At 41.4% G+C, this 15,331-nt stretch overlaps 1 protein-coding gene across 4 annotated transcripts in view; it reads left to right on the top strand.

Moving 5' to 3' along the window:
* Positions 1 to 15,331, top strand: part of zbtb46 (zinc finger and BTB domain containing 46) — a 91,339-nt gene that overhangs the window by 34,766 nt on the left and 41,242 nt on the right. For all 4 annotated transcript variants that reach the window (XM_077513456.1, XM_077513454.1, XM_077513453.1 and 1 more), the window contains exon 3: positions 554 to 1,454. In XM_077513456.1, the coding sequence (XP_077369582.1) occupies positions 554 to 1,454 (901 nt within the window). The remainder of the gene's footprint in view (positions 1 to 553; positions 1,455 to 15,331) is intronic.

Below are 15,331 nucleotides of genomic sequence, written 5' to 3'. Positions count from 1 at the left end.
GGGTTGTTCTGTTAGTTTTAGTTATTTAATAAATACTTAGTTTTAGTTTAGTTTTACTTAGTTTCTGTATTAGTTTCAGCTTTTCTTTTTTTTTTTTTAATGTGTATTACTTGTGCGCAACATTTAAAAAACACAATAGGAGCGACATCATCTGAAGGGGCTTTTCTATTGGCTGCTGCTAGATGATGTCACTTCTTTGTGACAACCCTTCAAACGTCTTTATTCCGGTTAATGTCAAAATAAATAGACTTAACATCACATTTAAAATCATCCACAAAGGCTCATGCATTAAATTAATTACCAAAGACTAAAACGAAGGACATTTTTGCCATAATTATAGTTTGTTAGTTTTGTAAACATAAAATATAATTTGTTAGTTTTTGTTTTGTAAAAAGCATTTTCGTTTTTATGACATTTCATTCAAGTTTGTTGAATTTGAGTTCATTAGTTTTACTTAACTAAGATAACCTTGCTTATGACAAAGCATGCACTTCTCTGTCGCTCCACGATGTCTCCACCAGGAAACTAAACGCCGCTTCTCTTAACGCCTCAGGTTAAAAAAGGTTCCGAGCCTCACCACCAGACGACAGTCACTCACCTGGACATCGTGACGGCGACGGGCTTCAAAGCCATCTTGGACTTCATGTACTCGGCTCACCTCGCCCTCACCAGCAAGAACGTCATCGAGGTCATGTCGGCGGCCAGCTACCTGCAGATGACCGACATCGTCCAAGCCTGCCACAGCTTCATCAAGGCCGCCCTCGACATCAGCATCCGCTCCGAGATGGCCGACGAGCTGGCCGACTTCGAAATGGGAGCCGCGGTCACGGCCGGCATAGGAAGCGGCGTCACTGGAGCGGGGGGAGTAGCCGGGGTGGGCGTCGTGGGAGGAGGCGGGATGGTGGGGATGGCCTCCGAAGCCCTCGCCTCCATCATGTCTGGCCGCAGCACGTCCCCCTGGCTGGCGCGCCGCACCAGCCCCGCCAACTCGTCCGGGGACTCTGCCATCGCCAGCTGCCACGAGGGAGGCAGCACGTACGGCAAGGAGGACCACGAGCCGCCCAAGAGCCACGAGAGCCAGGAGGAAGCCTGTCACGACTCGCAGCCCGCTTGGCCGCACGACTACAGGCCCGTCAGCGTCAAAGAGGAGCAGGTGTCCCCCGCCTCTTCCTCGCATCCCCGCGACACGCCCAGGGGTGCGGCCCAGAGCCAACGGGATCAGGCGGCGGGGGGCCCGAGCGCGGGTGGCGACGGATCCTGGCAGCCGCTGTCGGCATCCGGGCGGAGGAAGAACAGGAAGAACAAGGACACCGTCCGACATATCACCCAGCAGGCGGAGAGGAACTGGGACCGAGAGCGGGAACGGGAGCGGGACCGGGACAGTAGGCCCGGATCTCCGCTGCCGTCCATGCTGGCTGTGGCCGGCTGGAACTTCAATGGACAGGATATCACAGGTATGACCTGACTTCACTTCACAGTCTCACATTTCATCTTTCCTTTAACATGCATGTAGTGTTCATTTTGTCTGCCATTTTTCAATTTAGTCTCAGTTTTAGTCCAATTTCAGGACAACCATTTTACTCCTGTATATATATTTTTTGTCAGCAGATTGAACCTTTTCAGATCTAAAACTAATCAAATTTTCCTCATCTTTTTGATGAAAAACAACTTCACACTCATTTACAGTGGCTACTATGGCTCCATTTTATGCGCTAATAAGTTAGCCAGCATTAGTTAGCAGTCTAATCAACATTATTTTGGAACATTATAGTGCTTGGATTGTTAAATTATAACTATAATTTACTTTTTTTTTTTTAACCTTTCACCGTGAATCTACCTCCTGTCTGTCCCAAGTGTTTGTGCTGTGTCACATGACAGTCAATATTTTATAAAATCATATAACTTTCATCTCGTTTTTGTTAATGAACTAAAATGTCCATAGATTTTTGTCCAGTTTTGCTATTACGTGAAATACATTTTTGTCTCATCTACATTCGTCGACGAAAATGCATACTGCTTAGTCCCAGTTATTGTTTATTAATGAGGGTTTTAGTCATTGTACATTGACGAAATTAACACTACATGTATGTTTGTGTTGCATTTTTTTGTCTCACGACAGAGAACCGCTTTCTATTGTGTTGTGAATTAGGATGTTGTTCGGGGTCACAAAAGCGGGTCTTCATGCCTGCTTAACCAGAACCACACTGCTCTCAAATCTATTTAATATTCTTGCATGCATTTTGAAGTGATGGGTTTAGGTAATAAACCACACCTTTAAAACCCCCTCAGGGTGTCACGACTTGAACGAGTGGACGTGTGGGAAATCTTCTTGTAACATGAGAAGATTTCCCCAAAATGATAAAGTCTGGTTAGATTATCTGTTTCAACTAGATAGAACACACCAAGAAATTGCTGAATATTATCAAATGCTTTTGTGTGGTATCACTTATAGGAAATCTGGTCCAAAACAGTATACTGCAAATTCATTATTTATCAACATATCTATTATATACTTAATGTATAATGTGTACTGAATGTAAAAAACAAAATAGAAAATAACTCTAATGAAAAGTAGCAAAAGTTTTATAATCCTGGACTCAAGTTTTACAAATGTGGGAGGAGCAATATTCGTGAGAAGAGCTTTGCAGACAGTAGACTCACGTGATCATGTATTTAAGTAATCAATTGCTTTTTTTTCCATCAACTTCAGATGCGTTTGAAGTTCTCATTTCATGTTTTTTAGAAGATTCTACAAAGATGCCAGTTGTCATATTACTACTGTAAAAAATTGCGGTTTCATCACATGCTGTGTATGATTTTACTGGTTCCAAAAGTTCAACAGTTGGAAGTTGTAGTACTTTGAAGAAGGCAGATTGTGTCGTGTTAGTTGTATAGTTGTTTGGCTAGTTTACACGATTGCACGAAATAGATTTTTACATAGAGAAGAACCTATTCATTTTGGTATGAATTTTGGAATGTATTTTTGCCTTCCAAAGGAAATTCCATTCACGGTTTCAGCTTCAGAAACAACATTCAGTCACTTTTCCGCACGGCTTGTCAAAGTACGCATGCGCTTGTTGTACTGGAAGTTTACTAACCGAGTATGACCTCTTTTCCTCCTCCGGGGTTGAGATTAGCTTGCTTCCACACTAACGTGTTAGGACTAAGATGATTATCTCAAATCTTGGAGGTGTGAGGTGAAACGGGGTTAAATGCAGATGGCTGATACAATCCTCTTCTTGCTCTTGTTTATGTAACGTAGACACCCACATCAAGAAGCACCTCATCTCACATTAAAATACACTTTTTCATTTGAGGAAGCCTCTCCCCGTTCACAATTGTTAATGAATTTCTCTGCACAAAAAGTAATTCATCAAAAACACCTGTATGTGTGCGTGTGTGTGTATTGGTGGGGGTTTAAGTGCGCTGCGGGCCCAAGGCGTCGATAGTTAGATCATTAAAAGTAAGAGAAGCTAATCCTGGGCGCATTAAGGGAGTTGGCTGTGAAATGGGCACACACGTCGCACAGCTAAAGAAAACAGGATAATTGAATTGACCTGGGTCACTGCACGGATTACCAGTGCGTCCTCACTATCCTAAGCTCCTCCCCCTCTCTGCGGGATTTAGGGAAGGACCTCTGGAAAGGGCGAGCAGACGGAAAAAGGTAAACGCGTCGAAGAGAGTGCTGCATATGTATGTGAAGGAAAGTATAGCAGCACAGGACAGGAAATTGTCTGCTTGCCATTCAGAGGTCGTCATAAGGTCAACATTCATCTTCCATCTTGTCGTACGATGCAGATTAACAATTATCAATTCATTATTGATGACGGCAAGGTTGAATTATTTTTATGCTTCCAATCTTGTGGAACATGACATGTTGGGGTTGTTGTTGTTGTTGTTGTTGCAGCATGGCTATGAGTGAGTTTGTGATTTTGGTGTGTGAAAAACTTGATGACCTCGATTCCATCGACGCCAGGCAAGATTGTCTTGTCCTCATAAACGTTCTTCTAGAAATATCCTGACTGACATCTTCCAAAGCGCTGTGGAATATCTTCTCAAAAGAGCTGTGAGGGGAGGGGAGGACTTTCATATTCTCATTGCTAGGAATGTAACGATAAGGGCAATATCGTGATATTAAAACTGCCACAAGATCATCGTCGTCATGTTCACAATATTTAAAAGGAACACATTTGTTAAAAAAAGTCATGTTGATTTCCATTTGTGCAGTTCTAGCACCCTCTAGTGGCTAGTTTATTAGTGCAATTTAATTTTCATTAGGGATGTTTTGGCCTTCTATGTTTCAAATCTATGCTAATTGTCAGATGAAGGGGAACCTAATTTGCTTGTGAAGCAATCTATGGGTGCTTTCATTAGCAAGTGAGTGCCTCAATATTGTTATTAGAGATTGTAGGTGGTTTATATGCATTGATGTTATGTACAAGAGCACAATATTGTTCTTTTTTTTTAGTATGAGCACTTATTTTTATTTATTTTTTTAACAATATTGTAATCTTTTTTTATATATCGCCAACCGCCCCCCCCACAATATCGTGATAATTATCGTATCATGATCTTCATATCATGATAATATCGTATCGTGATATTTGGATATCGTTACATCCCTACTCATTGCGTGAATGTCCTCATACATTTTGGTATACATTCAAATGCAGGATCTTCAGATCACTTTCAAATAAATGTAAACAAGATATGGCTGGAGTGGCTGAGGCGTGCCATGTTAGCTTTTAACAAGCGTACTGGAGGAGTGCTAGTCCAGAAGATTTATTGGTCTTGTTGTAACACACTCTCACAAAATACATAATTTGCACCTACAGTGATGCCTTGAAATAGGAGCTTAATTAATTTTGCGTCCACACTCATAATAACTCGAAGAACTCAAGGCTTCAATTCCTCATTGAAATGAATGGAAATGCTCATAATCTGCTCCAGGCTTTTTTTTTTTTTTTGGTCCAAACAGGAAATGTCAACTTTAACGATAACACTGTTTTAACGTTATTGGTTGTGGCGGTGGAATTCGGAGAGTCTACAAATGTTTTGTGCGAGTGTACGCCCGCCCAAGTATGTCCCCATTTGAGACGGAAGACGTACACCAATTGATATTTTGATTAATTTTTTTGTCCCTTTGTATCTCAGCTTTTGGGTAGGGAAGCACCCTAGTCCCCTCTCTGGACGAGCCACCAGTGACAGTATCTTCTAGAAAGTACTATTTGGAAGTACAATTTATTGGTAGTGGGCTAACGTAATGTTCAAGAGCACTTTTGACTTGACAGTTGGATTATTTGTTGAGTCAGACTCCAGGGTGGTGGTTTCTGTGTGTTGGAGGAGGGTTGAGGGCGATTTCTTTTCTGAACAGGTTTTGTGAGGTCATTGTTGACTCAAGAGCAGACCCTTGACTGGGGGGTGGTACGATTCGGCTGTGGAAGCGTTCTACTGTTCTGTCATGTGAAGTTAGTCAATACTAAAAGGGGGTGGGGTGGGGGAATCTTCACAGGAAGTGTTGTCAGTTTACACTGAGTGATGTTCAAAAATACACAAGATCTGTGTAGGCTTATGTCCACTTAAGTCTTAAGTCTCTGTAAGTAAAGGATTTTGTCACCCGCAGTTGGAGATCCGAATGAGATGTAAAGGGCATATGGATGTCCAGGGAATTAGAAAGTCGTGTATGGTTGTATTTAAAGCCACTACATTCGACACCGAATTGCAAAAAAGGTACAAGTACTATTTAACAAAAGTGATTTTATTTCATTTTTAGTCTATCTCATCAGCAACATTTTGTTTTTGTCTTATAAACACAAAAACATGTCAAAGAAAATGCTAAATTCTTCCGAGGTGGCGAGAGACGCCAACTTATTGTCATGTCTCCTTTTTATTCTGTTTCTAGATTTGTAAATGACATGCGTGAGAGCACCAGGGTTATTTATAGTTCTGGAACTTTCATTTTAGTTGGTTTTTATTTTGTTTTGAGTTTTGTTTGTGAATTTAGTTAGTTTTAATTAGTTTTCAAGGTGGTTCTGATAGTTTGTATTAGTTTTAGTTAATTATCAAATGTTTAGTTTTAGTTAAAAAAAAAAAGTGTATTAAAAACACCATGAGTGAGTATGACATCATCTGTAGGTGCTTTTCTATTGGCTGCTGCTAGATGACGTCACTTCTGTGTGACACACTTTCAAGCGTCCTTATTCTGGTTAATATCAAAATAAATGTACTTAAAATCACATGTAAAATAATCCCCAAGGGCTCATGCATTAAATTAATTTCCAAATACTAAAACAGACATTTTTGCTATAATTCGAGTTAGTTTTAATTAGTTTTGTAAACTTAAAAATGTAGTTTACGTAGGTTTTTGTTTTTGAAAAAGCATTTTCGTTTTTATTTTATTTTGTTTGTTTTTTTGAATTTTAGTTTTAGTTTTTTGTTAGTTTTAGTTAACTAAAATAACCTTAGTGAGCACTAAAGAGTTTGGTCAAATTACATGTTTGTTGACTACTAAACCATGCAAATTCTAATTTAGAAGTCCACCACAAGTACATTTATGACCTTATCGGCTGGTTTTATTGCAGAGTGTTAGATTTCCTAACAGTTCTTGTAGGCTGAAATGTGGACATTTGTCTGAGCTGGAACCGATCTGGTGATTTCTGCCATGTAAATGATTCACTTTGAAAATTCCCCAATTTGTGCGAGGGGACGTAGCATTTTAGCGTAGCGTTGCTTCTTAACATAAATACTCAAGTAGAAGTAAACGGTATTAAAACGTACATCAACTGTATCTATGATGATCATTGTTGATGCTTCACAACTGATAACTGTCTGACAACCACGCCGATTGCCCGACTAAGGATTTGACCGGATTATTTTCCTCACATACGGATAATGTATGGTCGTGTTTAAGCTGTGTGTGGGGTCATCATCGCTTTGAAAATGTGGCGTGTCCACGTTGACATACACAGATGCACGAATGAGGATTTGATTTCTTTAGATCCTCTTGGCTGGCAAACATCTGCTGTGTTCACTTGATGTTATTATTTGGGCCACGGTGCGCTCGACTTCCTGTCTGTGACACGTGAGCTGCGCTTGTCTGATGCTCACCTTGTGTGCTGACACAAATATTTCAGACGCTCACATGTGAGAAAGGACACAAATTGTTTTTAGAAGGGCCCCACTAATCTGATTATCTGCGTATATTTTGTTTTCGGCCCGCTATTTTATTAGAGCTGACAATTTGAACAGAGGAGTTTTAAATAGCCACCAGCTCAGCCAGCTGATTTCGTAAACCTTTAAATACTTATCTGAAATTATTTTTAGGTTGTTCCTTGCTGTTTCTACCTGACCTGGGATTAAACGCATCCGCAGATCAAAAACTGTCACGTTATCAAAAAAAAAAAAAGAAAAAAAAAAAGTGTGCCACTGATGTTAAATATTGCCCCCATCTCTTTGTTTTACATTTCACGCTTGGAAAAAAAAAAGACAATTAAGTTGATTGTCAGAAAAGTGACTGACGCCAATTTGGAGTGCCCCCCACCCCCACCCCTTTTTTTTTTTTTTTTAAAATATATTTTTTTAGATTTGCTCTAGAGTGAAATGAAATGATGGTGAACAAACAACAAATGAACAAGTGATTGATTTTGACAGCCGTTTATTTATTTACAGCAGTTTGTGAACTTCTGATGCGGTTATATATATTAGATTATATAGAGAACGTGGAAGGGGGAATAAAAAGTCACTTGTACAAATGATCAATATACTTATACCATAAGTATCAATATCAATATACGTGTATACTTGAGCCCTTTTCACACTGCATTTAGTAGGGTGCAGCGTTCCATTGTCAAACCCATTCATTATGTATGTGGTGGTATACATTTTTCCATACATTTCCTTTATTTACTACTATTAAACGATCCAAGCTGTCATCGAGCCATTAGTTTTTCTTGATGCTCCTGTCCTCCTACTTCTCTTCCTTCAAATGAGTAACACCAACTTCTTTTGTATCAATGAAAGATACTTCTTTCCGATGTGCGGTCTATCACCAGCGACGAAATCTCCGTTTTTATTTACTTCTGGTAGGTTGCTACGTCAGCACTTCCAAATATGGGCACGCTGACAACCGGTAATTTTGCTTTGCCGCAGTGTGAAAAGGGCTTTAGAGCGATGCTGCCGAAATGACTGGACAAGCGTGGAAAATTATTTAGTGTTTATGAGTCCTACTGAGGGGAAGATTCTGGTCCATATGAAGCATCTGTAGTCTCATTCCTGAGGGGAGGAGGTTGAACAGGCTGTGGTCGGGGTCAGTTGGGTCAGCTGCAATCTGACCTGCAGGTCCCCGGGTCGTGGAGATGTTCAGGGTCCTGAAGTGATGCCAGCTTACAGCCGATCACCTTCTCAGCAGTGCGCACATTTTGCTGCAGTCTCTGCAAGCATAGGAGAAAAGGTCTGCCTCCTGGTGGCCAGCACGGGTACAGCAGAAGGAGCAGCACTGAATTGGATTGCAGCATCAAATCATCAAACTGTTTAATGATCTACATTTCATTGTTATCACAAAGTTCAGCTTCAGAAAACAGGTGAGCTGTGATAAAGTGGACAGTAAGTGGCAAAATAAGATGGATAAAATGAGGGGATTTTGTTGCGTAACTCATTCCAAAAAAACCACACAATATTAATCAGAACACCGTAATGATCTTGTTTTTTTTTGTTGTTGACTTCATCAATGCTAACTAATAATATTTTTTTTAAATACATCATCAGATTAATTGATTTAAGAAAAATAAGTAGTTGTAGCTCTAAAATTGAACATTTTACACCAAATGTGATTCATCACACTCATAGATGATCGAATCAAACCCTAATGGGAACACCCCTTGTTATTACTGTAATGTATTTTTTTGTCAAGTAAAATGCTTTTTTTCTTTATTAAAAAGCATTTGGAGGGAATCTGGATTAGTTTAATGTCGTTTCTGTTCTTTTCAAAGATGATTTGAGAGTTTGGATTCTCTCAAGGCACCACTGTATTGAAATTTCTTCTTCGTAACCTTTTATTTCAAGTTATTATTCTGTCTTGCCAAAATCAGGTTTTTTCTTTACCATGTGGATTTGTTTTTCAAGATTTTTTTTCAAATCAACCTTCTGCAAAGTTCATTTTTGCTCTATATTTGCTTTTAATTCAGCCCCAAGGACACGCCCACTTGATGTGTTTTCCACATCCTGACATTGCTACATGGTAATTATTTTATGTATTTATTATTTATATTGAAATGATTCGATGACCTTTTCAGGGGAGCTTAAGGGGATTTTGGCAAGTTGGTAGAAGGCCAGAATGAGACGCTCACACACGAGGAGTTCAGACACGTGGGTTGTTCTTGCCATTTCCCTCGAGCTGCTGCACATGGATTACATCTTGAATCTTAAAAAAAAAAAAACATCTTTATCTGGCTCTCCTACTCTCTCACATTTGCCCACAGAGTCGCCCCCCAAAAAATGTTTGAGCGCCAACTATGTGCACGGTTTGGCTTGTTGGCGCTCATACCTTCACCCTGCCGGGCCGTCACAACTCACCTGAGGCCCTCCGAGCCGGCGTGGCCCCGCCGCCGCTCACCTCATGTTTGAACCTCCACGTCGACTTTTGCTCTTTCTCGCTCTCTGTCGCCGTCCGTCTCCCCGAGCCTCTTGCAGTGTAAAGGTGAACACTTAAAATAATGAATCCGATCCCCCTTTCGCCCCCGCTTCCTCTCTGTATTCCCGTTAAGTCTCTCCCAATAGTATTTGCACTTCATTAAACTTGAAATAGGTTTAATATTTAAAACACCGTGAACAGCTTTCAACACCCCTCTCCACTTTTTCACTCCCTCTCACTTTTTTTTTTTTGGTTTAATAATCTACTCATATTTCCTCCCTAATTCACTCCTCCTTCATTAAAAAGCAAACTCGATTGAATATTTCAGATTGTGTGGACTTAATTTGCAGCCTTTTCTTCGTCCGTTTGCACGCGTCGGATGACGGCTTCATCACAATGAAGGCCGGCCCCCCTCACTCGCCCCCACACTCTTCTCTTCTTTGTCTCTTCTTTTTCCTGGTCCTTGGTTGAGCTTTCTCACTTTTTCCACAGTGCCTCCTTTTATCTGCTGTCTCGTATTGTGTTCAACACCTCGCTCTTAACCCCCCCCGCCCCCCCTTTCCCCCACCCCGACTACACACATGATCATTTCAGCCCTTTCCTCCCATCCTATTGACTCCCGTGGCCTGCCTGCCCCACCTCCCGTGCATCAGGCTGTTCTTCCCCCGCTATCCATTTTTATTGAGAGCCTCATTTGGGCTTCATGAAGAAAAAATATATAATATTGCCGTGGCAACCATTTTTTTTTTTTCTCTCACCGCCCACCAGCCATCCTTGTGGTATGACCTCACATCCTGCCGGACATTATGGGCAGTCCACCAGCAAAGAGCCCCTTCTCCTACCCGCACACATTCACACCATTTTTCACACTCTTGCTGTCTGTCTTGTTCTCTCGCGGTTGTGCCTTCTCTAAATGTGCGCTATTTTTAATTCGACGGCTTTAAAGCAGCCACATTGGACTGGGGGGGAAAAAAAATCAAATAAACCTCCCGAATCTTGATGGTCTTTTTTTTTTTTTAATCTCCAAACCACCAACACCCCAACTCCTCCATTCCCCCACCTTCTGCCCCTAGAGCATGCCAGAGAATGAGGCTGAGGGGGTGTTAAAGATTAGACATCCCACCCTGCGTGCACCTGGGATGGGCTCATGTGTGTGTGTGTGTGTGTGCTGGCCATGGCCCACACACGCGTTGTATGCACTCACCCGCCAGAACTTGCATGCAGCCGCCACGTCTCTTGACATGTATCAGTCAGGTCGAAGACTGAAATGAGCCCGTCGCGCGCCATGGCAGGATGTCCTGTTGGCACAGCATGCAAGGGTGGGTGGGTCAGGAGGTTTCTGCGGTTACACAATTTACGACAGAACGCCCCCAACCCCCATTAGTGCAACTCCGCCCTTTAACACATCACATCACATAAAAGGAACAATATAGACAGATCGCATCTTTACACCCCAGTAGAAAACACGATTGCTTATTCTGAAGCCCTGATTATTTAAAAGATGTGAGCAGATATGAGACTCGGTTTACACGTTTTTATATCAAATAAATAAATAAATAAATAATAATAATAATAATGATAATAAAGAAGCTAATCTAATTGGTGACAACCAATCTGGATAAATTAATTAATGCATTGCTATTTTTAAAATGATTTTCAGAGTGATGGGACAAACTCCTCAAAAGAACACAAAACTATTTGTCCGATCAACCAAACTTTCACGGCAGAGGGCAGGAAGCGTCACTTGACTTCCACCTACACACATTTGCTGATCTCGGGACGGACTGGGAACAAAGTTTGGCCCGGGAAAATTATTCGCCGACTGGGGTTGTGGGGCTCGATTGCGGACAACACGGATATGTGCGGTATACTATTTGTTGACTGTGAGGGGGGATGTGGTGGGTTGGCGGGTGCAGACGTTTTTTATTAGATGAACTCAAAGATCTAAAACTCTTTCTAGATACACAATATCACCACCTCACAGGTGTGCCATATTAGGATGCTGATTAGACACCACGATTAGTGCACAGGTATGCCTTATTGTGTATGTGGCGTGCACTGAATAATTTTATTGCAATTGGGTTGCTGTGTGGGCGGTGGACATCCATCGATTAAATTTGTTGTTGATCACACATGAGCCAATTAATATTTATCAGCAGGGGGTGATACGAGTGGTCTGAAACTGTACCGGCCGTTCCCAATGGCCAGTCCACCATCCAATCACAGAGATGGGCACATTCCTCTATGGCAGTGCTTCTCATTTTTTTCAAGCAACTTTTCAAGATGATAGTGTTGTGACCATGTTTTGGGTTGTATCATGGGGTCATTGTTTTTATGGTTGTGCATTGTGCCTTGTCATGATGATGATGTCAGTTGCTATGTTAAGGTCTGTTAAGGTCATGTGCTCTTATTTTGTCATATCAGCCTTTATGCTGTCATATAGAATTGAACGACTCCTAGCTGGAGTTACTGAGTGACAGTTTTGTCAATCCTTTGAGGTTTCTCTACACCCAGCCCGTTTTTAGTCAGGGTTTCTCAGTCGATTAGTATTTCCCTCAAGGCCATCTGAATCCAGCCCTGCTCTGAGTTGTTACTTTGTATTTTTTGTCGATTAAAGACTTTGTTCGTTTGAACTGTGTCACGTAGAAGATTGCATGCGTTCAAAATGCTATTAATCAGTTTGGTGTTATTATTTCTGTGGTAAATTAATGGTTTAAACTAGGGATGCACGATAATGCTGTTTTCAACCGATACCCATAAACCAATAATTTAGAAGTGCCGATGTCGATAACCGATAAATAAGCCGATAATTGTTTGCAAAATTAACTTGAATACAAATATACTTTTGAGTCCTACTATAAGTCTAACAAATACATTGAAACATTGTATAAACTTTGCACAATGTTACAATTTATGTAAAGCACTATGGAGCTGAATTTTATTGATATGAGCCACAGCCACAACAGATGGACCAACGTGGCATGTCTATAATTATTGATGGATTTCTTTTTTACCTGGTTTATCTGTATGAAATCAAATTGCTGATAATTATCGGCAGATTTCTCTATTATCTGGTTTATCTGTTTGACGCCAAATTGGTCGATAATTGCCGATAATTATCGGCCACCGATATTATCGTGCATCCCTACTTTACACAAACTATTAATCAAGACAATAATAAGCACTTTAAGGGGAGTGTCAAATATTTGCAAAAATTTGCTATTTGTGGTTATGCTCGGTCCCTTTTGTGTTTTGTGTGTGGATTTCTCAAAGTGAGCCTTGAAATGTGAACCGCTGATGTTTCTGTGTAACTGTACCAATTAAATAATGTGGAAAATAATAGAAGACAGATGACTTTCCCTTTCAAGCCAGTGTGACGTCCATGTCGTAGCTTCTGTTGTGGCGATGTGAGCGAGGCCACATGCTTCCCTCCCACTGATCTGATAGCCGATAATGGACCCTGCAGCCATGATCCTGCCAGCACCGCTGGACTACGGCTTGTCTTGTTCTACCTGACTTCCACTAAGAGCTATTTTGAGCAAGCTGGAAAATCCGACATGACACAAAGAAGCTGAAAGTGTGCAAAGAGACATTAATGCTGGCTGATGGCGGAATGGTCGCACTCTGTCATTTGCAGCCAACCTGGAGTTCCTCTCCCCTGCGATGTTTATTTGAGCAAGGTAGCTTTGTTCTCTTGGCTGTGCCCGCTCCCTCTGTGGCCTCCACCCCCGCCACAGCAGTTGGAAAGCGGAGACGTGGGGGAGGGAGGAGGTGTCGGCGTGGCGGGGAGGTTATGTGATGTTTGGACAAAACGGACAACCTGCACAGGATGTCGAGGTTTACAGGCAGCGGGTGTGTCCCTTTCATTGAAGCATTGAGTTCATATACACACACGCATGCACGCACACACACTCAAGCCTCATTGAAAGTGATATATGTACTGTGTAGATATATATTTAAATGTACACACAAACTCAACTGTGGGTGTGTTCCACTGGAGGGCAAAGTCTCCTTCCTCTCTGTTCTTCCCTCCTTCCCCCTTTCCACACCTCCTTCTCCTTCATCCCTCATTTCCTCTCTGGTGACAACGGCCCCCCCACATAACGAAGAACGTGTTAATCATACATCGGAGTTGGCCAACAGCAAGGAGAGTTCTTGCAGTGAGAGGCTGAAATCACAACAGGGGATGGGGATGATTGTTTCGGCTGCGTAGACGTGGGTGGGTTGGAGTGTCGGATAGAAGACTTGGAGACGGTTCACTATCTGTCCTTCGCGACTATCTGGCCAACCTTCGTCTGCTTCGACCGTCGCATCACTATGCCATCTTGTACATGGTGCAAAAGCTCCTGCACTTTGTGCCTTACTTATCCTTGAAATGACTAAACTTCCGGCCAATGTCACACTGTAAAACACTAGTATGGACAAATTCACATTGTTTTTTTTTTCATTCAACTTGTTTTTTGCTGAAGGCTGGTTCAAGGCAAATTTTGTTGATATTAAAATAACAATAATTAAACATTCAGTCTCAACTTAAAATAGCAATTGGAATACGCATTGGACTGTCTGACTGATTGTCCTAATTCAGTGGTTTTTAACATTGTTGGAGTTATTGAATGCCATCACAGGGTTTTTCCTGTGTACAAAATCAGAGGCGACCACCTCCACCTAATTTGCTGGCCATCTCCAGCCTGAGCCACTTATATCGCTCAACACAGCACTCCAGCTGTGTTGAGCTCGGCAGGAACAGATTTTAACTGCAGTTGCAGTGTTGCACCACTATAGAGGCGCTATATCAACAGCAGTGCACCGGAAAGACCTGAAGCAACAACCGAAGAAAACACTTTTTTTTTTTTTTTTTTTTTTTTTTTTTTAACTGTAATGTACCGAAGAAGAAACAGATCATTGAGCAACCGTTGTGTATGCCCATTTCCTGGTTGCAAGGCAGAGGTGGCGCGTTCCAGCCATCTCAAAAGTTATAAAAACACAGTATATACAATAAACATAATAGTGTTTTACAACAACGTTGAACTATATTTACAATTTACTATAAACTAGTGGATTATTTTTTTATGATTGTAGTAAAAAAAATAATGGCAACTTTGTATCCATATAATTTCTCATTTCTAGTCCCTGATCGGAAAATGGCTGCAAGTGGGCGGCACATGATGGTATTAGTCGCCGCCGCAAGTAATAATACCATAAAATAAAACTGGTATTGGCACTGATACCAATACCTGGTACCCGTAGTTACCCATCATAGTCAGGGTGATACTACCTCCGCCTCAATTTGAGCCAGGAAAAACCCTGCGTCAGTTTCCTATGTGCATTCACGGAAAGCTTCTTTATTGAAAAATAAATGTTTAATTCTCCTTTTTTTTTTCAAATTCAAGACAGTGGTATAGGGTGTAAACCTGTAATGGTGACCAAAATGAACAGGGAGAGCAGCCTTTTCATCAAATCTGGCTCTCTTGAGTTCAGAAAGCGTGTTCTTGTATCCCCCATCTCCATGCAGCTGATGGATGTATTCTAATTTTGCTAGCTAGCTAGCTAGCTAGCTGTGCTAGACTAGAATAGCATGCAGTTAGGATGCTGACTCCCATCACTCAACTCAACTCTATATTTAGAGAGCACTTTAAAACCACCACTGTTTTCTTAAGATGGAAATCAGGGACGGAGATACAATGAAAACAGCAGAGGCCCCAG

This window comes from Festucalex cinctus, chromosome 2 (assembly GCF_051991245.1).
Source record: "Festucalex cinctus isolate MCC-2025b chromosome 2, RoL_Fcin_1.0, whole genome shotgun sequence".
Lineage (NCBI taxonomy): Eukaryota > Metazoa > Chordata > Actinopteri > Syngnathiformes > Syngnathidae > Festucalex > Festucalex cinctus.
This window is presented reverse-complemented; position numbering and strand designations above follow the sequence as displayed.